This window comes from Mustela lutreola, chromosome 1, assembly GCF_030435805.1.
Source record: "Mustela lutreola isolate mMusLut2 chromosome 1, mMusLut2.pri, whole genome shotgun sequence".
In the NCBI taxonomy this organism is placed as follows: Eukaryota; Metazoa; Chordata; class Mammalia; order Carnivora; family Mustelidae; genus Mustela; species Mustela lutreola.
In genome coordinates, this window is record NC_081290.1 from 113,506,213 (window position 1) to 113,533,355 (window position 27,143).

Consider the following 27,143-nt stretch of genomic DNA (forward strand, 5'->3'; position numbering starts at 1 on the left):
CTAAATTCCCTAAATTTCAAATACTGACTAATGAAATATGCCTACAAATTCTGTGTATCGGGACGCCTGAGTGGCTCAGTTGGTTAAGCAGCTGCCTTCGGCTCAGGTCATGATCCCAGCGTCCTGGGATCGAGTCCCACATCGGGCTCCTTGCTTGGCAGGGAGTCTGCTTCTCCCTCTGCCTGCCATTCTGTCTGCCTGTGTTCACGCGCTCTCTCTGACAAACAAATAAAAAAAATCTTAAAAAAAAAAAAATTCTGCGTATCGATCCTATTTTCCCATTGTAATTACAAAATTAGAGATAAATATTCTTACAGAAGAAAAATAATGTGAACAATTAGCAATCAGACTAAAGTATTTTTAAACTGAGAATTGTTCCTCTGAATATTTAATACTCCATCATGTTTATTCTGTTGGAAGCTATTTCCAACACTGTAAGCAGCCCCTGTAGCTATTAGTTGCTACATTTATTGTCTTCTTATTCTAGAAAGAATTACATCCAGAGGAAAATAACACTGCTAGTAGGGTGCAGACTCAAGATCCACTGAAGCTTCAGTCAGCTAACAGCAAGAAGGTATCAAAATGATTTGGGAGAAAAAAGATTCATGTTGTAAGTAATGGAGAATAATAATAATTTATTCTACTGAGTTTAAACGAGCAGGCCCAGGACAGCCTTCAGTTCAGACACTCTTTTGGGGTTAAATAGTACTTCTTTCTTTAGTTACCACAGGGGCACCTGGGTGGCTCAGCTGGTTAAGTTTAAGTATCTGCTTTGGGCTCAGATCATGATCCTAGAGTCCTGGGACTGAGCCCTTCTCCTCAGCAGGGTGCCTGCTTTTCCCTCAGCTTCCCTCTCCCCTTATCATGTTCTCTCTCAAACAAATAAATAAAATCTTTAAAAAATTTAGCTAACCATAAAAGTTAATGAAGTACTGATGTAACATGGATGAACCTGACACCCTTTTGCTAAATGATGCCAATTCACAAGCCAGATCATAAAAGACCACATATTATATCCTACCATTTATATAAAATGTGAACAGACAAATCTATAAAGACAGAGATTGGTGGCTGCCTAGAGCAAGGGGAGGGAAATGCAGAATGACTGTTAATGAATACAAAGTTTCTTTCTAGGGATGCCTGGATAACTCAGTCAGTTAAGCCTCTGCCTTTGGTTCAGGTCATGATTGATCCTAGGATCCTGGGATCCCTCCCACATAGGGCTCCTTACTCAGCAGGGAGCCTGCTTCTCCCTCTGCTTGCGCATGCACTGTCTCACTCTCTGACAAACAAAATTAATACATCTTTTTTTTAAAAAAAAAGTTTCTTTTTGGAAAGATTAAAATGTTCTAAAATTAGATTATGGGAATAACTGCACAACTCTGTAAATATATTAAAAACCACTAAATTACATACTTCAAGTAGGTAAGGAAGCTTAAACGATCAACAGTAAATAGCCATCTTTTCACTTTATTTGGAAATTCAAACCTAACAAAAACAGGTTACCATTGATAGGACATGGCCATATCCTACTGGCACTAGGGAGCAGCTACCCATTTCAGAAAGAACATACACTCCACAATATGCCAGTGTCCATCACTCCAAAGTTACCTGCCTACCCTATATAGATATGGTACCTCCTAAGGTTCAAATTGGAGATAGTGGTAGTCATGACAGATATAAAGGTAAAAAACAAACCTGCAATTAAATGATCCTCCTAGAGTCATTCAACTAATAAATGACAGAGCTAGAAATAACCTATTTATTAGTAATCTTCAGAGATTTATTCTCTACCTGAAATTTAACTGAATGGTCATTTTTATGTGCTCCTATAGAGATAACTATTACAGTCCAAATACAGTCACTTACTTTGTTTCTACATAGTTCAATCAATGGTTCTCAGCAAGAGTGCTATTGACAGAATAATTCTTTGTTATGCAAGACCACCCCCAGTCCTGCAGGGCTTTTAGAGTCCCTGGCCCCTTGGTATTAAATATCAATAGCAATGCTTTATCATTATGAAAACCAAAGGGGAAAAAAGAAAAGCCTTGTGACATTTCTGAGTTTCTAGTGAGAAACCAGAAAGTCTCTATTTTCAAACTATTTGAGCACAAAAAATTTTTCACAACCTATGTGAGCTGTTAAGGGTAATATTATGTATTATTATATTATTTATAGGCAAATAACCATACCTATTTAAAAAGTTAAGACTCCCAACAGTAAATCTCTGGCATTTACTTGTATTATTATGTAAAGTCAGTCAGTCACCTCAAAGCATAAGGTATCTTTAGAAAAATGACTATCCCTAAATATAGTACTAGATACAAGGGAAATTTTAAACACCATTACAGCTATAATAACCAATTACTAAAAGAGTATAACCTTAAGTAAATCACTGTCACTTCTCTGTGGGAAAAGTTCCTTCAAGGTCTGAAGTTTAGCATCTTTAAGGTCTTCCAATTCCGAAAGGTCCTCCAATTCCGAAATATCATCAGTATTTCTACCTGTCATTGTAGGAAGGCCCTGGGACTCTTCATCTTCAGATGGCTCAGAACTAAAAATATTTTTGGAGGAAAAAAACAGTATTTTATGTATTACTGTTATTTTATTAGAATAATATACATACGTAATATAGCAGTTCTTTTCAATAAAAACATGACCTATCTTTGTCAAAGATTAAGACAATTTTTTTCACTTCAGTATGGTTATATATATAAATCTACATTCCCAGAGGCAGCACACTTTGAAAATGACTCATATTATCTGGGCTGGGATGGAGAAGAACAATAAAATACCTGGCATTTATTTTAAGATACACACATATACTGCATGCCCACTTTCTCTCTCCTTTTCCTTTCTCACCTATACTCTATATATCAGAAGAGCATTGCCAGGTTGCTCTTGAGAAATTATAAAGCCTACACTAATACAAATATAAAAGAATTTTCATGGCCTACCTAGATGATCAGAATCTAAATGTTAAAATCAGAATGGTTCCAGTGAGTACCAGAATCTCTGCCAAGAAACAAACACTCTTCAGCAAAGAGTACTGATTCCATATGAGCTTTTATCCTATAACTAACTTTAATCTCGTCCATCTCAATTTATATGTTAATCCTATAAAAGACATTGGGGCCAAATTTTAATCATCTCCCAAACAAACAAAAATCTCATTTTGAAATTTTGGTTTTCAACCATGGTAGCCATTCTAGAGATCAAAAAACAGAAGTAGATTCACAGACCTGTACACCTGGGGATAAAAATATATGTTTATAAAAAATAAAAAATTTTAAAAAAAGAAAAGAAAAGAAAACAGAAGTATAACAAAATGGATAGACGTTACAAAGATTAGAGAAAGAAAGGTGGGAATTTAATTAAGTATGTTCCATGCAGACTTTGCTACACAGCTAATTCTATTTTGGGAAACATACCCAGAATCTGTATTTTAGTAAATTCATTCTAGCTATTCATGTTAGTTCAGTTGTACTGGTCAGGGCATTAGTTTTACCTGAGAATCTCCCAAAATACTTAAAAGCAGACAGATCCCCAAGGACCAGGAATATATATTTTAACAGACTTCTAGATTGAATTCTTGAACCCTGCTTTGAGAAAATGTTCTAAAATAACGAGGTAAATCGCTTCCTTTGTAAAAGGAATGTCCTTCAATATATGAAGGTGATTACATGCATCTTCCTTTCCATTACACCTAGGCCTCTCATACTTCATGTCCTTAACTCTGAATTCTCACTCCATTTCACTCCGGTTACATTTCCGATTTTGCACCAAGTTCACTGAGAAAATGAAAGCATTCAGGTTGGAATCTTCTCACAATCTCTGCCCTAGAAAACCACTTCCAAAGGTTCTTTACTCTGCTAGCCATCACCTTAACCTAACCATCAGATTCATGACCATCTGGCGGGACAAACTCCTAGGCCTCATGCTGTAGTACTTATACTGACTACCAGTCTTACCATGGCTTGGATTAACTGTCCAGTCTGCAGGAAATACAAGTGAGAGAGGAATAAATTCAATACCATCATGAGGAAACAATAAGAAAAAACTATTTTCATGAAGAAAAGATTCTACTTCTTCAGTAAGTTAAAATCCTTTAAAAAAAAAAAAAAGGAGAGGAAAGGACTCTATAAAAAGATCAAAAGAAGTTAGAAGCTTTGACATGTGAATGCAGAGGACACTTCTTGTTTGGATCTTGGTTTGAAAAAGCAGCTATAAAACACATGAATGCAGTAGCACGTGGGTGGCTTAGTCAATTAAACATCCAATTCTTTGGTTTCGGCTCAGGTCATGATCTCAGGGTCATAGGATCAAGCCCCAAGTCAGGCTCCACAGGGCCAAGACTGCCTGTCTCTCTCCCTCTGTTCCTTCCCCCTAATTGTGCCCATTCTCTTTCTAATAAATAAAATCTATTTTTAAAAAAATGAATATAAAAGGGTAATTAGATGACATTAGAGAGCTGTTCATTGAGTGGTACTGGGTTCTGGGGAAGAGAAAGACATATCACCAAGTATTACGGGCAGAAATGTTGGAATGTCCATAATTTAAAGTACTCCAGGCCAATAATAATAATAATAGATGAAACAATGAAACAAACAAGGAAAAATATTAACATGTTAAGTCTAGGTGGTACGTAAATGGATGTTCATTGCCTATTATCTTATTTTCTTGTATGCCTGTAGATTTAAAAATAAAAGAAAAAATCTACAAAAACAAAAGTTGACTACTTTGTGTTCTTTTATCTGGTCTCAGATAAAGTTCTTCCCTTTTGTTGAAGATAAAGTCCCCTTTTACTGCTAAGGGATTCCAGCCCTTTCTGGTTCTTACAGGACCCTGTTTCAACTATCTACTATGTTCTCTCCCCAGTCTCCTCTCTCTCCCTGAGCTCTTCTTTCTAAGCCTACAATGGGCTCAAGACTGCATTAACAAGTTCAATGTGCCAGGAACTCTAGGAACTGTGGAAACAAGCACTGAAATAAGCAAATCCTCCTCTCCTTCACAAATTTTATAAAACCAGTTATCTACTTGCTCATTTCCTGTACAGTTCTCCTCTCAACGTTTTATTACCTTTTGCCCCACCCATTTCAGTGAAATTGTTCTTACCCAGGCAATAATCTCTTCTAAAATGTCAAATAAAATAAAAACCTTTCATTGGTTATCTACTCTTCCATAGTGCCATACACTGCTACAAATCTCTGAAAATCTGGCCCCACACCTATCCTCACCCCATGAGTTCTGCAACATTAGTACCTCAAATTTTCCTTTACCTCTCCACCTGCCTGTCCTTAATGTCTAAAGAAGGCTTTTCTTCCTTGTTCACATTTGTGAATTGCTGGTGCTTCCTAGGATTCTACCTTCAGCTCCTTCTTGTCTATTAGTAATTCTTAAGAGATTTCATCAACTGCCAGTTTCTATTATTGACAAAAGGGGGGTGATTTTGCCCCAAGAGAACACCTGGCAACGCCTGGGGACATTTTTGCTTGTTCTGACTAAGGAGGTACTACTAGCATCTAGTGAGTAGGGATCTGAGATTCTGCAAAACATTCTGCAATGCACAGGAAAGAAGCCCGTCAAAGAATTATCTGCCGTTGTCAACCTCAAGATTAAGAAATGATGATAACCAAAATGGCCCCATTCATGAGTACTGATTATAACCATGGAACATTCACACAGTGCATTACTACAGAGTATGAAAAAGAATATAGGTTCCTATAAACTGATACTATTTCTAGGATATATACCTAAGTGAATAAAACAAAGATCAAATGAGAGTGTGTGTATATATACATATATATATATATGTATATATACATATATATGCATTTATGTAGTGTGCTATCTTTTGTGTAAGAAACAAGAAAAAGAGGGGCACCTGGGGGCTCAATCAGTTAAGTGCGCAACACTCCGACTACTGATTTCAGCTCAGGTCATGATCTCAGGGTCAATATGAGTCCCGAGTCAGGCTCTGCACTGAGCATGGAGCCTGCTTAAGATTCTTTTTCTCTACCTCTGTCCCTCCTCTGCCCCACGTGGATGTGCACTCTTTCTTAAAAAAAAAAAAAAAAAAAAGGAAGGAAAGGGAAGGGAAGAGGAGGGGAAAGAAAGTAAGAAAGAAAGAAGAAAAAATATACATGAAAGAAAAAGTATGATGAAGAAGTAAACTGGTTAATTCTGAGGTAGAAAGACAGTAGGTATTACAAGAAAAGGGAGAGACATAATAATTTTCTAAGCACATTCTATTTAGAGTTTTGATTTCTGAAACCTTCTTAATATTTTAAATATTCCAAAGTAAAATTTAAAAGAGGGATAAGGAAAAAACCTTAAAAGGAATACAAACAGAAATTAATGAACTGAACTGTATTTCAAACAACAGAGAAGACATTAAATAATCCAAATACTTTGACCAAATACCTTCAGTCTAAAGACAAAAAAAAACCTATAAACGAATTCTCAACTCTATTTAGTACGCTTAGTGGTCAAATGGTATGATCACAGCAATTCTGAAACTATTTTATCAATACTGGATAACTGAACAAGTTAAGAAACTAATGTTGCAAGAAGCCAGAGTTCTCAATGCCAGAAAAGGAGATATAGAAGAAGAGTCAAGGAAAAGCCCTGTAGGGGTAGATTAGAATTAAAGGTTATCATTAAAAACTCGTGATTTAAAAACACACAAAAAAACAACACACACACATTCCCCTCATATTTCCTAGTCTGTACAGCTGAAAAGGGCAATGACATAACCCCTACCTCACCCAACATCAAAGAAAGAACACTCCTAGTTCCAAGATTTCCAAATACCATTCTCTATTAAAAGGAACCAGTGTAAAAAATAAAAAATAAAAAAATATAAAAGGAACCAGTGTTTCTTGGAGAAATGGCTAATTCTAAATTCAGGCCTATGATAGGAATAGTGTTAAGTAAGTCTGGACCATCTTTTGCTAGAAGGGAAAAGCTCAAAAAATTATAGGAACCTCTCAAAGTCAGAGCCTGCCTAAAAGGACCCTAAACTGTTAAAATTTAGCCATTTTAGCACTAAAATGAATAATGACAGTAAATGAATTAAAACCCACTGAAAGTATAAATAAAAGAAAAAAAAGATTCCACTTTGATATTTTCTTATACGATATAAATACTATATAAATAAATGGGGAGAAACAGAAAACACTTCTTTACATTAGAATACCAAATAATTAAAGTATAAGATCTGAAATGCTAGTTAAAATACGAGCAATTCACAACCCTCATTTAGGTAACTGATTCAGGTATGAATCATCAATAGATACTAAAACTACTAGAGTGAAAGTCGGCTAAGGAATAAGATCATTACTTGGTCTCAAAGTATCTGCCAATAGATTAATCACTACAGAGGGGTATAAAATAGTAACTCTATAGGAGAAAGCAGGCAAGTTTCTGAGTGATCCAAGTTCATTTCACCAATAGAGACAAATTGCTATCAGTGTGCCTTATAACATGACACACCGAGGACACAAAATCATTTATATACCATTCCTACCACTTAACCGAAATTTAATCATGAAGAAAATCAATTAAGTACAATTGAGAAACCTCCTTAAAAAAATGGCCTCTAAGAATTTGAGAGGCACAGTGGGGGGTTTGGGAGGTAGGGAAAGAAGAAATGAAATGAGATGGGATCTGGACGGAGACAAACCATAAGACTCTTAATCTCACAGAACAAACTGAAGGTTGGGGGAGGAGGGAGGTAGAGAAAGGGTGGTTGGGTTATGGACACTGGGGAGGGTATGTGCTATGGTGAGTGCTATGAAGTTTGTAAGCCTGATGATTCACAGACCTGTACCACTGGAGCTAATAATTCATTATATGTTGTTAAAAATTTTTAAAAATGGCCTCTTAATCTTCAAAGGCCAATGATATGAGAAACAAAAAGAGGCTGAGACTCCCGGTGGTGATCTCAGGGTCCTGGGATGGAGCTCCGCATGGGGCTCTCTGCTCAGCAGGGAGCCTGCTTCCCCTCCTCTCTCTCTCTCTGCCTGCCTCTCTGCCTACTTGTGATTTCTGTCTGTCAAATAAATAAATAAAATCTTAAAAAAAAACAAAAAAAAACCAAAAGAGGCTGAGAAACTTTTAAACATGTGAGTGAAATAATTTATTCCTCATTTATTCCTCTGTTCAATACACTCCATTCATTAGCTTTCTATCTCATTCACAGATTAAATGAAACTAAAGACACATGATACTATTAAAAAAAAAAATCCAACATGATACTGAGGAAAAATTATCATAAAGTAATTACTTAAAATATGGTCTAAGGACTGACTCCTAGTTATTAAACTCACACTGCTGTCCATCAATGACAAGATAAGGAATATACATACACCAGAAGGTAAAACAATTACATTACTAAGCAAATCCCTTAGTTGAACTGATTTTTCCTTATAATATACTTCACTAGCGAAGAAACTGGTACACTGATTTGTATTCTAGAGCATATCCCTTATTTACAAACCAGTATTTCTGAACGGCACTACCATAAAGTGCATTAACAGGATTAACTGGAAATATTTAAATATGTACTGTACATTTGATACCTGTACTGTGTCAACATTTACTGGTATTTCTGAATTTGAAATGCTTCTTTTGTAATTTAAGAGAATGACCTTATTCTTAGCAGGTAAATGTGAATCCAATGTATTTAACCTTGCAGGATCTTCACTATTTTTTATTTCAGAGTGAATTTCAGGAGAAAGGCATGTTCACTATGGCTTACTTACATGAAGTTCACTTTAAGAGGAATTCTCATCATCATCGGACATTCTCAATCTCTTGGCTCCTTCTTGCAGCATTTTCTTCGCTTAGCTTCTGAGCACACAACCTTTTGACTTTTCTCTTACCTCAACAACTATTCCTTCTTAGAACTTCCACAGATTTCTCCTCTTCTCCCTGTTCTAAAATCCCAAGTTCCCCTGGACTGAGTCCTTCAACCAGGAGATCATCTCTTGTCAAGGTATACCAGTATCTCTTAGTGATTTCACTTTATCCTAGGACTTTAAATATCAAATCTATACTGTGACAATTCCTAAATTTAGACGTTACCCAGACCTCCCCAACTCAAATGTCACAAATCCAATTGCCTACTTGACATCTCCTGCCTAGATGTCTTGCATAGCATGTTCAAGACTAAACTGCCTATCTTTCCTTCAAAAGGAGGTCCCCTACCACACCCAAACAGTCTTCCTTACCTCAGTTAATGTTAACTCCATCCTCCAGTGACTCAGGCCAATCTTAAGATTATCCTTGACTCCTTTCTCTCCCACCCAAAATCCAACAATAAAACTTCTCCGCTCTACCTTCAAAGTATATATAGAATCTAACTCCTTCCAACCATCTCCACAAGTAGTAGCCTTGTCTAAGGGTCCATCATTTCTTGCCTGGGTTATTACAACAGTATCCGTGCTTCTAGTACTGCTCCCCTATAGTCTCAAAGACCTTTAAAACATATGAGTGAAATAATTTATTCCTCTGCTCAATACACTCCCTTCATTAGCTTTCTATCTCATTCACAGTAAAAGCCAAATAGCCTATGGGCTTATAATTAAATCCCTCTTCTACCCCACTGGTTACCTTGTGACCTTAGGTGTTTCTCTCTGATTTCATCTGTGCCCTACTTTCCTTAGAAACATCAGGTATAATAACCATTTCTGGTCACTGAACAAGTTATTTGCAATGACCAGAATACTCCACTCCTGTCCCACAACCTCATATCCATATGGTTCACACTTTCTTACCCCTTCAGATCTGTATTCAAGCATCATCTTCTCAATAAAGCTTTTTTCCAACTGTGCTCTTTAGAAAGCACACCCTCTACCCCTGGCCCTGAACTCCATTATTTTCCTTCCCTTTTGGTCATAATACTTATTATTTGGCATACTAGATTGTTTACTGCCTTTCTACCTATAATACAAACTCCGTGCTACTTCACAGAATGTGTCCAAAAAATGATTTGACTCTGGGACTCAAGAATAGATTGTAAAGCAATTCCAGGTGATCAAAGAAAAGTACACGTTAAAATAACTTTCCTGTTGATGGATGGTTAAAAAATTAAATTATCTGTTCTCATTAACTTTTTATTGAAAATCAGTGTTATCCAGAAATGCGCACATGCACACACACAATACCTCTCTACAGTTGTTAAGTCAGGGAAAAAAATAACCAAGATGCAATAGGAAAAAGGCAGAAATGAAAGAAAAAAAGGGAGAAGTCACCAAACTATTTTTCCAATTAAGTAACTTTCTTGAAAAACCTCTTATATAGGCAAATATAATGAATAAATCTATTAAGCTGCTTACACTATAATCACCGTGTCTTTGTTGAATTTTTTCTCTTGAACTGTACTGGAGCAATTTGGGGAAACGATATCTTCACTATCAGAAGACAAATCAATATACTGTATTCCTCTTTGATTCTTGAAATATGATATACTAGCTTTTCTTTCATTTTCTGTAGTTTCTGGAACACTAGAATCTTCTGCAAAAGAAAAAGGAGGAGAAAGGCATTTTCAGCAACTTGGAAATAAATCTGTTTTCGATAATTACAATCATGTGCTAAAAATCTCTAATTTGCTCAGTTTCCATTCTAAAACCAAAAATTCTCACCAGTTTTTAAAGAAAAAATTAATAGTCAAACCAGGGCTGATGTTAAATATCTTCCACTTTAATTTACTTTCAAGACCCTAATAGAAAATGTAAAAGAGAAGTTGTGGTCATTTTTTTCTCTCTGTGCTATTATTTCCTAGTACTCAATTCTGGCCTAAAAGAACATGGACACTACAGCCCAAAAAAAGACTTGTATTCCAATCCTGTCTCTTAGCCAAGCTAATCACTCTAAACCTCAATGTCCTCACGCGTAAAATAGAGATGTTAATCACAGAGCTCATGTGAACATAAAATCAGAAGACATATATTAAGCATTTAGTTCAGACACTGGAACATAGCCCATATTCAATACACATTACCTCTTACACAAATGTGAGTGTCGTGGGCTGAATTATATCCCTCCAAACTTCTTGAGTTTCAACCTCCAGGACCTTAGAATTTAACATATTTAGAGATAAGGTCTTCAAAGAGGAGACTGCTTTGGTGGAGGTCCTAATCCAGTATGAGTGATGTCATAAGACCAGAGACGAAAGATGTGCGCATAAAGGGAAGGCCATGTGAAGACACAGTGAGAAGGTGGCCATCTGCAAGCTATGGAGGAAGTCCTCAGAAACAATCGATCCTGGGTTTCCAGCCTCCAGAAGTTAACAAAATAAAGGTGTGTTTAAGCCACCCACTACTGTGGCTTATGGCAGTCCTCACAAGCTAAAAATTTGGGCTCATTCAAAACAGGTAAATAAGATAATCTTACCAAGGTCTCTTCTCCTCAGTAGTGGAGTTCCAAAATTATTATCCCAGCAAAACCACTATTCTCCCTTACATACGTGAGAACGAAAAGATCACATTAAGAAATTCATATTAAAGTAGTCAATGCCTTGGTTTAATGAATATATTTTAAAGAGCAATGACCAGAGGCATCTGGGTGGCTCAGTGGGTTAAAGCCTCTGCCTTCCGCTGGGGTCATGATCCCAGAGTCCTGGGATCGAGCCCCACATCGGGCTCTCTGCTCAGCAGGGAGCCTCCTTCTGCCCTCTCTCTCTGCTTGCCTCTCTGCCTACTTGTGATCTCTATCTGCCAAATAAATAAATAAAATCTTTAACAATAAATAAATAAAAAGCAATGACCAAATGAATCTTTAGTTCAAAGGTGTCAGTGTAAAAAATTATCACTTCCATTAACTACTTTCAAAGTCAGAATCAAGTCCTCACGTGATGCACATTTTTAATCCTCATAATAATCCTGAGGGTACACATTATATGGCCAGTTTATAGATAAACTAGGTTTAGAGAAAGCAACTTGTCCAAAGTTATGTGGGACAGGGGGTAACGAATTTGAAATCCATGTGTAAAGGTCTAAATCCTCATACTCTAAAACTCTTAGATCATCCCCAATACCTGTCACAAAATGATAGCAATCACTATAATGAAGCTCTTGAGCCATATTTGTAATTAAGATTAACCATGGCCTACACAACTACTATTCACCTGGAGGGCACTAAAACTGTATTTCTTCCTACAAACAAGTCCTATCAGTACTACCTAAACACTACCAAAAAAAAAAAAAAAAAATTCACATTTTTTCCAAAAGAAAATTTTATAATGTTTAGTGAAGAACCTGGATGAAGAACTCTGCACTGGAACAAATCACAGCTCTATTAACTGCCATAAACAAGACGATACTTACAAATTCTGGATAGTTATGTGAACAACAAGACTACAGTCCAACTCCTATAAAGTAAGTATGAAGGTAATATGGTTTTTGCTTTTACAAAGTGCTCCTGATACATCACAAAGCATACATAAAATTCAAAACTAGATGTTCACTGTAGCAAAAATCTCACCTAAAGCTACTGTGTGTCAGTTAAACATGTTAACTAATGTCCTATTTTCTTATATTTTCAAAGGGCTAAGGCAAAATGATTTGGACTGTCTGCTTTTCTTCAAAGTCTCCTTATTCAAAATGAACAATAAACTTGTATTCTTATTTATTTATTTATTTTTGAACAATAATCTTTTTAAAGTTAGCTACTTAAACGCCTAAATGCCTGGAGGAGTCCTAAAAGATGAGTTAATGAACATTAGGAGAACTAGAATTTCTTGAACTTGATTACCTATTCATCTTTGATTTTCTCTCATTTTTTTCCTCTTACTTTACACAGGTCATACAAAATACACAATGAAGACATACCAATTCTTAAAACGCATACTTAATATGCTTAGGTAATGAGACAGGAAAAAAAGAAGTTTGGCATACTCTCCATCATGTACTCAATTACTCAGAGCTTTTACTGGTAATATACACCATCAAAATATATACATTACATATACATATACTGTATGCACTTAATGTATTATTTTGTATATTATATATGTTTTGTATTATATATTATACATATATTTTATATAATATACATTATGTCTATATATCTCTACCTAAAATATACCTTAACATGTACACAACTATGAACCAAGTGACATCCCCATAGCCCAACTGGTAAGTGACTAACAGAGGAAGTAGTTTGTAGGATAAAGGAAGGTTACAATACAACAGCATTTCTCAAACTCAGAACCCTCTGCATTCTTAAAAAATGAACACCCTAAAAAGCTTTTGCTTATGTTGCTTATGTTGGCTATATCTATAATATCATCGTATTATAAAGCAGAAACTGAGAAACTTTATAAAACTGTTTACATAGTAACAAATATTTTTATGAAAACTACATCCTCTCATTCCATTCCTCTCCTCTGAATCTAATGAGAAGAGTGGCACTGTTTTATATTTGTAAAAATCTTTGGTTTAATATAAGACAGCTAAATTCTCCTGCTTCTGCAATTCATCTATTGTAATATACTGTTTTTGTTTAGGTTTATGAAGAAAATCATGCCTCACACAGTTATACAGTTAGGAAGAGTATTTTCCTAATTTTTTTTTACAATACTATGGATATTCTTCTTTGATACTAAACCCAAATTTGACAGGTGGTAGTTTTTTTTAAAGGTCAGTTGCAATGTGGAATCTGGAACCATATGAATAAACTTCTGCATTCTATTACATTTAAACCCACTGGTCTATCTTGCACTTTAATGGACCTTTAAACGATGCATTATTTTGTAACACGGTGTGCACTGGTCATTTGAAAAATACCGGTTCACTTGCTGATTAATGTAGATCTTCCAAATGCTGACATATTTCATGGTATTTTATTTAAAAAATCAGACTTAGTAATATCACCACTGATCTTGAAATATCCGAGACTGTCAAACTCACAGTCCAAAATCTGAACTTTCCTTTGAAAACAGGATAAATGCTGCCAATTATTTCCTTGGTATCACTGTCCATTTTTAAGAAAATGTCCACACCTAAGTCTGCTTAACTACAGTTTGTCAGTCATTCTTTTAAGTAAAAATGGTGTTTGGTGAAAAAATGCCAAGTTCAAATTAGAAAGGAAACCCAACTGTTCAAATGCTTTCCCTTGAAATAACCACTGTACACAGTTCAGTATACAACAAAGGCTGGTTCACATTTTGTTTCACAAGAATATTAAAAAGACACCTACTGCTTAGTTGAGATTTACCCAAATTAATAATTTTTACTGCCTTATCGAAAACATTCTTGGGGTGCCTGGCTGGCTCAGTGGGTTAAAGCTTCTGCCTTGGGCTCAGGTCGTGATCCCAGCGTCCTGGGATCGAGCCCCATATTGGGCTCTCTGCTCAGCTGGGAGCCTGCTTCCCCCCCCTCTCTCTCTGCCTACCTCTCTGCCCACTTGTGATCTCTGTCAAGTAAATAAATAAAATCTTAAAAAAAAAATTCTTAAGTGAAACTGACAATGACTACTAGAACAGTCTGGAGTCTTGGCCATGATTTGTGCTAAGACACTAGCAGTTTTTTTTTTTTTTTTAAGATTTTATTTATTTATTTATTTGACAGAGTGAGTGAGTGAGAGAGAGAGAGAGAGACAGAGAGCAAGCACAAGCATGGGGTATGTCAGGCAGAGAAGCAGGCTGCCTGCTAAGCAAGGAGCCTGATGTGGGGCTTGATCCCAAGACAGTGGAATCAATAGTGACCTGACCCTAAGGCAGCCGCTTATCTGACTGAGCCACCCAGGTGCCTGGTACCAGCAGTTTTACCTACCACTGCCTTTGTACCATCAACATAGTAAAAAGGCAAGTACTACCTTAGCATTATTATGAAAGTAGTTTATCTTTAGGGATCCTAAAGGTTCACATACCACACTTTGGAAACTGATGGGATACAGTAAGAGTTTATTTATATAAAAATAGCAACTTTCCAATATAGTCAATAATTTAGAATTAGAATACTGCTTAATGCTTAGATTTGCTTATATGGACTACTTCTGAAAGTAAGCAAAAGCAAAAATAGCTAAGAGGCAATGGCCGTAACGATGCAGAGATGGTTTCTGACCCAAGCCAAATAAGCACTTTGAAGCAGCAGCACAAAAAAGACAGGAAACAGAAAAATACAAATGAAAGAATGGTGAAACACTGAAACAATCATGAAGGCATCAGCTAACATTAAACTCTGACATTTGCTGACTGCCTTCTGCGCATAAGGCACTGTACCAGGAGGTAGGGAATATTAAGTTCAACTTGCCCTAAGGAAACAAGTAAGAGCTAAGTAGCCATGCACTCAAGTAACTGTTATGAAATATGATTTGTGCCATGAGAAAGGAATAAAAAAAATGCTACAGGAACAGGAGTGAAAACAGCCTATCTTTTCATACACAGATCATAAAGAAATCTATTGTATTTTAGAGACAGAAGATGAATATTTTCTCATTACCAAAAGGTAATGGGAACCTACATCATTACCATATGCAAGAACACTCCAAGGTTCCAAGGAGTTTTTCCAAACTAAATTCCACACCAACGGTATACTCAAGAGAAGGCAATCTTACACCCCAAATTTTTCCAGTGTGCTTGTACCCATTCTCATATCTAAGTCTACCATAAAACAAAAGAAGCATTTAAGTCTGACACTGGTTTCACCTTTCCAAAAGGTCCAAGATCAAGGGCCACTCAAAAACAAACAAAAAATCACTACTAGGAGACTGAATTCACACTAAAGTAGTCCAAATTAATTTGATAACCCATAAATAGAAGTTGTCTTCCAAAGCAGAATGAAAAATACATAAACCTTTATATCTGTCCTGAAGATTTAGAAAACTGTGCCACTTCTGATCGTTTAGTTGTGTTGCTCTACATGGTTCAATTCTTCAACATGGCAACTAACTTTCAAGGCAATTCCTTTGAATACCAAGTAAAACATATAACTGATTTACCATTTTATTTTTTTTAATCTTTTTTTTTTAAGATTTTATTTATTTATTTGACAGACAGACAGTACAAGTAGGCAGAGAAGCAGGCAGAGAGAGAGGAGGAAGCAGGCTCCCTGCTGAGCAGAGAGCCCAATGCGGGGCTCGATCCCAGGACCCTGGGATCATGACCTGAGCCGAAGGCAGAGGCTTTAACCCACTGAGCCACCCAGGCGCCCCTGATTTACCATTTTATAATGTAACCAAAATAATAGATGGTAAAATCTGAGCAGCCTTAATTTAAGTGTCATAATGAAAGATAAATACCATAAACTATTCCTAAAAGATAGATCAAACTATTTCTCTGATGCAAGCTCTAAAATAAAGACAAAATACATTAATAAATACAAGACTGAAGAGTAGTTCCTGACATCATTCTAAGATGAAATAAGAAAAGAAACATCTCAGGCATAAGCCAAAAGAAAAGATAAATGGGGAAAATGTAAAGAAAAACAAAGCCATGCTATTGTTACCGGACAAACAGAAGCATCTAACTTGAGAAACTTTTTTTTAATAAGAGAATTTAGATCTACAACAAAAACCATAACTAACATATATCTTAACTGCATACTATGATGAAAGACGTAAATGCTGCAGGATACATAAGACAAAAAGTCAAGAGACAAATATAAGGCTTTAACTCTCTTCTCCAAGCTCTTAATAGACTGCACAAAAATAAATCTTACAATAATGCTTTCCAAACATTTTTGATTAGGATCCACTGTAAGAGACTCATTTTAGATTGTGACCCAAAACATGATTATTAAACTTATATAACTGAAATAAAAGTTTCAGAGGCTATCGGTGATATTTGATAATTTTCTATTTATTCTACTCCACTAAAAAACAGTTGCATGTAATTAGTCAAGATCCAAGAAATTAACTTTGACTTAGTATTTGTCATCTACAGTTTGGATAAAATTATATAAATAAAATTCATCTGTTATTTGGTATATAATTAATCTATACTTAGATTAGGTCATCTTTTCAAGTACTCTTAGTACTTTTGCAAAATTAATGGCAAATTAGGCCACAAAGAAAATTTAAGTAGATCAACCAAAACAAAAATACTGTAGACCACATTCTCCAGTTGTAAAAGAGTATAATTAGGAGCAAATGTTAATAAAAACACTGAAGCAAAATTTCAGCCACTTGGAAATTCAAGAAAAAAAAAGCCATAGAAACCACTTCTTTGAACTTTCCAGTCAAAGAAGAAGAAAAAAAAAAAACACCTTAAAACTACAAGAGTTAAAGTGATGGGTAAACAAATACAAAACTAAAAAAGTAGATTAATGGCCTGTAAGATGCAAATATACATGAGAATTTAGACTACATTGATGTCTGTACCATCCTTTCTTTAGTTTTTATAATATGAATTCTAGATGAGATTTAAGAGTAAAATAAAAATCAACACAAAACCTAACTCATATCCATTAGTTTGGCTATTAACACAAAACCTGACTCAAATCCATTAGTTTGGCTATCAAAACAAACAAACAAAAAAACAAAAAAGAAGGTAACAAGTGTTAGCAAGGATATGGAGAAACTGGAACCCTCGTGCACTGCTTGCAGAAAAGTAAAATGGTTCAGGTATTAATGGAAAACACGAGATGACTTCTTATATGATCTATCAATTCCATTTTCAGGTATATACCCTAAGAAAGCGACAAGGTCCCAAAAAGGTATTTGTACACACATTTCATGGGAGTAACAGCCATAATAACCAAAAGGTAGAAGCAACCCAAGTATCCATCCACAGATGAATGGATAAACAAAATGCAGTATATACATACAACAGAATACTTTTAGCCTTAAAAAGGAAATTCTGATACATGCTACAACATGAATGAATCTTAAAGACCTTATGCAAAGGGAAATCCGTTACAGAGACAAATCCTGTATGACTCCACTTTTATGATGTACCTAGAGTCATCAAATTCAGAGACAGAAAGTACAAGGGTGGTTACAGTTACTACAGGCTAGGGATAGGAGGGAAGTGTTTAATGGGTAGTTTCATTCCTGCAAGATAAAAGGAGTTCTGAAGATCAACTGAACAATAATGTGAATGTACCTAACACTGTCATGATTTGTTTACTTAATAGGATGGTAAATTTTATGTTATGTGTATTTTACAATTAAAAATAAAATTAACATAGATGTGCTAGAATGAAATACACATGAAAATATTTATAATGAATTTATAAGGAATGCCTGTCTGATCAAGACCTAAACCCTAGAAGCCATCAAAGAAATGAATGGAACAAACTGACCACATGAAAATGTGAAATTTCTCAGTGAAAAACAAGCAATAAAAAGAATAAAAAACTTACAAATCATTTATCACAAAAAAAGAAAATGGAACACAGAAAAAGTCCAGAAGATGAATACCTTTCTGAAAACACAATTAACCTTAAAGAATAAAAGTAAAGTGATTAAATTCCCTGGTAAAGATAAAAAAGGTTTGTAATATTTTAGCCTAGTATGAAAAAGTAGACATCTAAAAACCAAGCTGTAGTCTGGCGCAAAGTGGTAAAACTATGTATGGTAACTTGGCAATTACTAAAATAGTACTAATATTCGATCTAATCTGACAATTCCATTTCCAAGAATTTTTCTTCAGATTGTACACAAGCTAAAAAAAAAATCTGTGGACCATCTATAGGATGGTCACTATAGCCTTCTTTTGACAGCAAAAAGAAAAAAAAATGAAGAAAAAACCCAACCAAAAGATGTACATTAAAGAAACTACACGAATTATATCTATATAAGACACTGTAGTCATTAAAAAAAAAAAGAGGTAAGCATAAGTAAATATTATACATATAATATAAATAAAAACAAAAACCTGGAATAGATTCAGGCAGAAAAAAATACGACTATAAACACTGAAAATAAAGCCTATAGAATATTCTTATTATACAATACTGCATATTTTACATGTAACATTTTATTTTGAAAAAAATATCTAAACATGGAGAGTAAAAAGGTAGAGAAGGGAAAACACAGATAAAAGTATGCACTTCAGGGGTGCCTGGTTGGCTCAGTGGGTTAAACCTCCATCTTTGGTTCAGGTCATCAGCTCAGGGTCCTGGGATAGACCCCATCTTGGGCTCTCTGCTCAGCAAGGAGCCTGCTTCTCCCTCTCTCTCTACCTGCCTCTCTGCCTACTTGTGATTTGTTTGTAAAATAATAAAAGCTTTAAAAAAAAAGTATACACTTCAAATGTACTGAAGATTTTTACTAAAGTGTAAGTACTCATTTTACTTTCTTCTATTAGAATTATTTAGCACTTAGCCTTCTACCAAGTACTGCTTGTCAACTAACACTCGCAGACATTAAGAAACCACAGTAACTATCCAAAGATACAGGGATGATTTGCATTTTGGCCACACACACTTAAAAAAAAAAACCTGAGTATCACCCAATGGTTACAGAATCATGATGCTAAAATGATACATCTGGCTCCATTATTCAAAGGATCATACCCATTTTACTGCTTTCAGGGACTTCAGAGAACATCTAGGCAAAGTAAATGAAGTCCGAAAATGTTAATGTCTTACCTGAGATCTCATAACCTGTATGACAGAGCAGTGCTCTCTGGAAAGCATTTTTTTTTTTAATTAACTGGAATAATCTTTTTGATTAACGGGAATAATTTTAAAATTTTCTTACTAACAACTGTTATTTTCCACATGACCACCACACTGAAATGGTGATCATTTTAGAATACTGAATGTATTTCACTAGGAAAAGAAATTAATCAAGAATTTACTAAAACTTTCCTCCATTCCAACCACAAAATAACTGATTAACCCATTAACTTTTATCAGTTTTTCTCCCCAGGTAAAATGTCTCTATTTCTTTGCAACATTAAATAGTCTAGCTGTGCATCTGTTCCCATGCCCTAGATAGCCTGTCTTCAGATACCTCCCCTCCCTTCATCCTTTCCCTTTCCACTGGGCCAAAAATATGCTGAGTTTTCAATACTCCTGAAACATCTTTTGACACTACTGTACTGTCAAGCTGTTTTTCTCTTTTCCTTCTTTAAAGACTAGCCTTCACTTCACCACCTTTCTATTGAAACTATCTGTTAAAGGTCAACAATAACATTTAATTTCTAAGGAAAGTGGTCTCTCAGTCCACATCCAAGTTGACTTGTCTACAGTATCTGATAGTGTTCACTACACACAAAATTAGAAACTTGCCTTTCTTTAGCTTTCAGAGTACTATCATTTTCTATGACTATTCAAGTTATCCTTTATTATCTTCATTGGTCTGTCTTCATTTGTTCACCACTAAATGTTGAAATTTTTCTCTATATGCCTTGATTGGGGATATTTTTTGTTAACTGCCACAATGACGACTCTTCCAAAGTCGATTTGGAAGGCTCCAACCATCTTTAAGCTACAAACCTAATGTTTCCTCCACTAGACCTCATTTCTGAAACAGGTGACCTGAACTCAACACGTTTAAGTATCTTTCTCCAAAATGCACTGCCTAATTCAGTTAATAGTGCCCATCACCCAGCTGTCTAAGCAAGAAATATGAGTTACTTTAAACCCTCTATATTTAACTGATCACCAAATACCATCAAATACTGAATTATAAAACTTCTCTAAAAAGCCTCTTGTATCCTACTATCATTTTCCTACATTTAGGCTTCAATTAATTCATCAGCTTCATCAACGGTCTTCCCATGCTGAAATGCTCTCTGGTGTATATCCAAAAAAGTCCGTCCTTCTTGGCATAGCATATAAAGGCCCCTTACAACCCAGCAGTTTACAGTCTATCTTCTCAGTTTCATCTATACCTCCCTAAACCGCCTCTTCCACAGATAACCTCCCTTCTTAGAGTCGTATCACTCTCCTAAACAATGTATATTTTCTTCACCTGTGCACAAAAAAAGCACTGATTCATTGCTTAGGATTCACTCAAAGTTACCTCTCTGTGACTTTTCCTGATCCTCTCCAGGAAAAGATAATCATTTCTGAGTTAGATTGTGATTCTTCACTTCTTAATATTTTCCCGAGTTATTACACTGTACTACTTTACTATATATACTTATATGTCCCTTCCTCCTGGTGTTCCTTGAGGATCAAGCTTTGGTCTTATTTTTACTCTTTATGCATAAAACACAGGAAGTTCTCTCCTCTCTCACCCATGTACCTTTATTTTATTCCCTTGAAATCCACAGTGCTCTCAAAAAGGCCAAAAGAAAAAAAATGTGTAAGCAAGCAATAACCATTAATAACGTGACACCATGAGGGCAAAATAAACACAGGAGGGAGAGGTGCCCACAAGTTAAGTGTATGCCCTCATATCCAAAGGCTGGGTAAAGGAAGACTATCCTGCATCAAAAGCAGTTTCAAGTTAGCAAGGGTGAAGAAGCCTGATGGCTATGGGGCTGTTTCAAGATCATAAAGAGGAAGGATACTTCTAAAAATTTGTACAAAGTACTAGTATTGCCCACTTATCACCCAATACTCACTCCTTCAATACATATTTACTAAGAGCTTACTATGCATTGCTCTAAGCAACGATGAACAGGAAAAAGTCTCTGCTCACATGCATCTTTTATTTTAATAAAGGAGACACAAATATATAGAATTATGTTAGGTAGAAATAAATACTACACAGAAAAACACAGAAGAGTAAAGCTGAGGGCAGAGGGAGGGGTGTTGCTATTTCAGAGAGTTTGATTAGGGGAAGGGCTTCTAAAGACAGTGAATACATCACTAAGCCCAGAGTCATATGCACTTATCAGCAGGCATGGTCTTGGATGAAGAAGAGCAAAGAGGAAGAAGGAAAGACTGCACTATCCTTTGCATATTTAAGAAAAAGTATGGCTGTGGCATAGTAACTGAGAGAGAGTGATAGGAAATAAAATCTAATTCATATTGCTAAAATTAAGAGTTAGCTAAAAATGTCATGAATTTCCACTCTATTTAAGAAATAGGTGATTTAGGGACGCCTGGGTGGCTCAGTTGGTTAAGCAGCTGCCTTCGGCTCAGGTCATGATCCCAGCGTCCTGGGATCGAGTCCCACATTGGGCTCCTTGCTCCGCAGGGAGCCTGCTTCTCCCTCTGACTCTGCCTTCCACTCTGTCTGCCTGTGCTTGCTCTCACTCTCTCTCTCTCTTACAAATAAATAAATAAAATCTTTGAAAAAAAAAAGAAATAGGTGATTTAGACCTAACACTCTATTGTAAATAAGCAAATAAAGCATTACACACAACAGCAAAATAAGAAGTTAGCATATGATGATAAAGGAAATAAGGTCAAAAACCATATCCCACCAATGATTCCCTAATCTCTAGTCAGGAGCCTAAACCAGCTTCAGTATTTCATCCTGTATACAGGCTCAAGCTCCAACACTCAATTGAGAATTCCCCACCTCTATGTTAAATTGCTTTAGGTCTCGTCCAACATGCTAAACCAGGGACAGGACATTTTTTATTTGAATTTTTAAAGGCATGCCCAATGGGTTAGAATGGGTACTTTATACCTATACTGATGTACAAATCTACCATTTTCTTAATTACATTTTTTAAAGATTTTATTTATTTGACAGAGAGAAAGAGCGAGAGTGCACATACACACGCACAAGCAGGGGCAGTGGGAGAGGGAGAAGCAGGCTTCTTGCTGAGCAGGGAACCCAACGTGGGAATAGATCCCAAGACCCTGGGATCATGACCTGAGCAGAAGGCTGATCTTTAACCGACTGAGCCACCCAGGTGACCCTGAACTTAATTTCTTATTTATCTCATTCTTCCCACAGATTTGGTTCTAAAACTTGGCCCTTTCTTTCTTTGAAATCTCTCATCTCTCTTTCTTCTCTACTCCTACTGTTATTTCTACTTCCAAAATGAATTATCTCCCTTCAAAACTTACCTTCTAACAAAGTACGGTACTCAGGACTGCTAAACTGATTTTTTTTAACAAAACAACTTCTCATCATTTTACCCTTCTATCTGTGAAGGCTTTAATGGATCTCTTGTAATCACAATGTAAAACCAAAACCTAGCCTTCGTTTTCAAGATTCTCTCAATTTTACAATACCAACTACAATCATCTTTTCTTAGAGCTCTCTATCCCTAGTAGGATGAATTCTAACCATTTCCAGAACAAACTTAATTTTCGTATTTCCCAATGCTATTAAGACTAATCATGTGAGTCCCAAAGGTAACCTCAGTTTATAAGAGAAATTTACACATGCGGGGAAAAAAAAAAATCACAATAAAGATGAGTGAAATCTCCTTAAACAGGGAAAAAAAGTACAGCAGCATCTTCTGATTAGAAGAGACAATTATTAAGAATTTCACATTTATAAAGATAAATAAAATATTCCACTGTGTTCCAGTTTACAAAGTGCTTTTTATCCTAAAGAGGAAAAATGTTAATCTTAGATTTTAAGTAATTTGTCCAATATCCCATTTAACTGAAATGAAGCAGTAGAGATTCCTAAGGATTCAAAATCCCATGCCTACATGCGGGCCTTCCCAGCCCTCTCTAACTACATAAGACACAGATTCATATATTTATTATTAGAATACTAAAGTACCTGGATATCTACACATTAACTACAGCATGTTATAAAAGTAAACACCTATTGAAAGAATGAACAAAGAGACAGCACTCCTAAGGTTCAGTGGTTCCCCACAGAATTTGGATGAATTTAGAACCTTTCATACAACAAAGCCTTTCAAAATTATGACTCCCCATTACCACACAATTCAACCTACCAAATCATTCCAGCATGTTTTAGTTACACCCAAAGATTTTTAAATGTCATTCAAATGATAATGTGTAGGGAGTCTGCCATCACTGGTACAATTAAACAGAAGACTAGCAAATAAAATAAGACACCAACAATAACAGCATACTTATTACTAATCTTGTCAGGGCCACATCAGCATAAAAGCTACTTGGGAAATATTGAGTTTTGCATTAAAAAAGGTATCACTAAAATAAACATTAAGAGAAAACTTCTAATATTTCTTCCACCCTTCATAAGAAACTGCACAGTGTAAACAATTAAAAGTTTATGCTCAGAAACTAGACTGACTGGATTTGAGTTCCAGGTTTATCAAATTCCTAACAACTTAACCTCTCTGGGTTTCATTTCTGCAAAATGTGGGTATCATCTTGTAGGCCTGCCGTACAAATCAGATAAGAGAATGTGAAACACAGCACAGTGCCTAAAACATAACAGTTCAAATTTGTCCTGTTCACTGTTCAAAGAACACAGACTAAGATGGAAATGCTTATTTTTGGCTTCCTCTCAAATCCCATTGTCTGGGACAAACTGCTGAAGAGGTTAGAAATGGTTCTTTCACCTTGAAGAATACCAATTACTCATTCGCACCCTGGAGATCTCCAGAATATCAAATAGTGGCAAAAATCTGAATGGGATCTGCTCTTCATTCGTCCAGAGGTTGTCTTCAAGCACCTTGAGTCTAAGTCTGGTTCATAGTAAGTGAGCAGTGTTTCTTGGAAAAATACTGAGATGTAAATACCTGGCCAAATAACAGACTCAAAGTCTACATCATGAGTCTGAATCACCTAGTTTCTCTTCCAGAAGCAACTACTCTGACCTAAGGATGACCTAAATTCAGATACCAACTTCCATCACTGGGTCATATTCTAAAGAACTTCATATAAAACTGAAGAAGCCCATAGATGTTCAGTTCATGGGAGGTATATGGTGCCTCTAGCAGCAAAGCGGTATTTTAAAGGGCAAGGCAGAGGACAATGTATTATTATGTATTACATCAAGAATATTAGAATTTCTTTCTCTCAAAAAATACCTCTTGATGCTACATCATTTTGCAACATTGTAACTCACCTGTTTTTTCAGTTATATCTGAATCAGGTGTGCCTGCCCTGCTAACTTCCCCTTCAGCATTCTCCTCTTCAGCACTAAGAGAAATTGGTGAAGAAGGGCCAGGCTGGGTGGGTTGAGGGGTTGCTTCGGGCACTTCCTCAATCTTACTCCTTTTCTCAAAGCGAAAACGGTCCAAGTTGAAAAGATTCATATTGGCAGAAACCACCACCCTGTGAAATTAAGAGCTTTAAATGAACTATCTGCAGGAAGAAAATAAAAAGAGAAAAAGAGGCCATGAAAACAATATAAAATACAAAGCCTTAGCAGTTCATTCCCAAGGCAATTAAGAGCACGAAAACATGGCACAGGATGACTATTATGGCTGCGCCTCATTGTTAGGCCACAATAATCAGAAGGTGGACAGGAGTATCTTTTTAAAAATTTCCATTGCTCTTTCTACTCCCCTTCGTCTCCCCCCTCCCCGCCCCGCCCCTCCTTCCTCGAACCACACGCTGACCCTCGTGCAACCTCCTCTTACCCCAGCACGCGCAGGCACGTTCCCCACTCCAACCCCCCTGCGGGCCGCGCGCCCGCCCACAGTGAGAGGCTCCCTGCACTACGGTGCTCCCTGCCTCGAGAAAGGACGTGCCAGGGCCCGCGCCTCGATACTGCGGGGACACAAAGGGGCCAAAGAAGGGGAGCGGCGGAGGCCGTGCTGGCGGGCACCCGCCCGGAAGTTGACGCGGCGCGATCCCAGCTGAGAGGAAGCTGATAGGATCAAGAAAACATAGGGAGGGTTCAGAGGTGGGGAGTGTGCGGCGGCATCACTTTTTTAATGCTCCCTCGCTCGCCCTCTTTCTTTCTTTAGTACTTACAGTCTTGCAGGCTCGATGCGATGTAACAAAGGTTGAAAGAAAAAATAATTCCTGGCGGGGGGGGGGGGCGGCGACGGTAGCCGGGCCGGGACCTTCCAAAACGGAGAGCCCGAACGAGCGCGCGGTGATGACGCAACACGCAGCTCGGGCTTTTTTTCTTTTCCAGCGACGCGCGAGCGGAAGATGTCTAGGCGCGCGCTGTTGCCATGGTAACTCGTACCCGCCTCTACGCCTGGGAAGCGCGCTTATGGCCTGTTTCTCCAGGTTAGCAAGAGTTGTTAAACAGAACAATGATAAATTGCACAATAGCAATAACATAATAATAAATAATACGACATTTGATATAATGCATAATATTTTGTATAATGTATACATAGTATGATGGCAATAGTGTGCTAGACGTTTTACATGAATAATCTCAACCCTTACAAGAAGCCTTTTTTACGTAACAAGAAAACTGAGGCCTGCAAATGTTCAACAGTAAGAAGTAAAAACCCGGTGTGTTGTGCTTCAGAGCATATGAACTGCCTCCCCACTGTGGACTGGATTATTCTCCGAGTGGAATATGACAATTCACCTATCTTGACGAAAATACTACCTTAAGGATATTTACCCTTTTTGTTCTAACATTAGGCTGTACAGGTAGTTTTCTGTTTTAATTTGATCCTCTGGTTGGCATTTCCTTTAAAGAGAAATTACTACAAATCATTATTCTACCAAAAACACTGGTCATTGTAACTTAAATTGGCATTCTATTTTATAAATCAGTGTTTTGAACTGTATAATTATAACATGAACCCACAGTTTTATCAAATGCGGGTACACTTACACAATTGAGTGTAAGTGTAAGACCCATAAATTCAGGATCAAAGCCTGAACAAGTGTGATTTCATTATATCTACTTTTAAAAAAAAATTATTTATTTATTTGGCAGAGAGAGATCACAAGCAGGGCGGGCGGGGGGGGGGGGGGCAGGGGAAAGGCTCCCTGCTGAGCAGAGAGCCAGATGGGGGGCTCCATCCCAGGACCCTGGGATCATGACCTGAGCCGAAGGCAGAGGCTTATAACCCACTGAGCTACCCAGGTGCCCCTTGTTATACCTATTTTTGATAGCCCATAAAATTCACCAGCTTTATGCCTCCAGGTATACTGATGGTATCAAAGGGTATGTCAATTTATACATAGTAAATTATTGTTGGTGATAAAGAATATTTCCTCTCAGATCTACTTGTTGCAGCTTTCAAATATACAATACTGTATTAAATGTAGTCACCACTCACTACATGTAATTTTTTTTTTAAAGATTTTACTTATTTGCCAGAGATAGAGAGAGAGAGTACACACAAGCAGGCAGAGAGGCAGGCAGAGGCAGCGAGAGAAGCAGGCTCCCTGCCGAGCAAGGAGCCTTATGCAGGACTCCATCCCAGGAACCTGGGTTCATGACCTGAGCCGAAGACAGCGGCTCAA

The 27,143-nt window shown here is 36.7% G+C and overlaps 1 protein-coding gene across 6 annotated transcripts in view; it reads right to left on the reverse strand.

Annotated features, from left to right (window-relative positions):
• Positions 1 to 25,835, reverse strand: part of SMARCAD1 (SWI/SNF-related, matrix-associated actin-dependent regulator of chromatin, subfamily a, containing DEAD/H box 1) — a 74,819-nt gene extending 48,984 nt beyond the window's left edge. For 2 of the 6 annotated variants that reach the window (XM_059172681.1, XM_059172668.1), the window contains exons 1-4: positions 25,677 to 25,835; positions 24,823 to 25,061; positions 10,341 to 10,518; positions 2,383 to 2,554 (exon numbers count right to left, since the gene is read on the reverse strand). In XM_059172681.1, the coding sequence (XP_059028664.1) occupies positions 2,383 to 2,554; positions 10,341 to 10,518; positions 24,823 to 25,012 (540 nt within the window). In that variant the 5' untranslated portion in view covers positions 25,013 to 25,061; positions 25,677 to 25,835. Of the gene's footprint in view, positions 1 to 2,382; positions 2,555 to 10,340; positions 10,519 to 24,822; positions 25,062 to 25,339; positions 25,550 to 25,676 lie in introns of those variants that run through there. The other 4 variants (XM_059172675.1, XM_059172697.1, XM_059172689.1 and 1 more) reach the window with 4 other exon arrangements.
• Between the last annotated feature and the right edge of the window lie 1,308 nt (positions 25,836 to 27,143).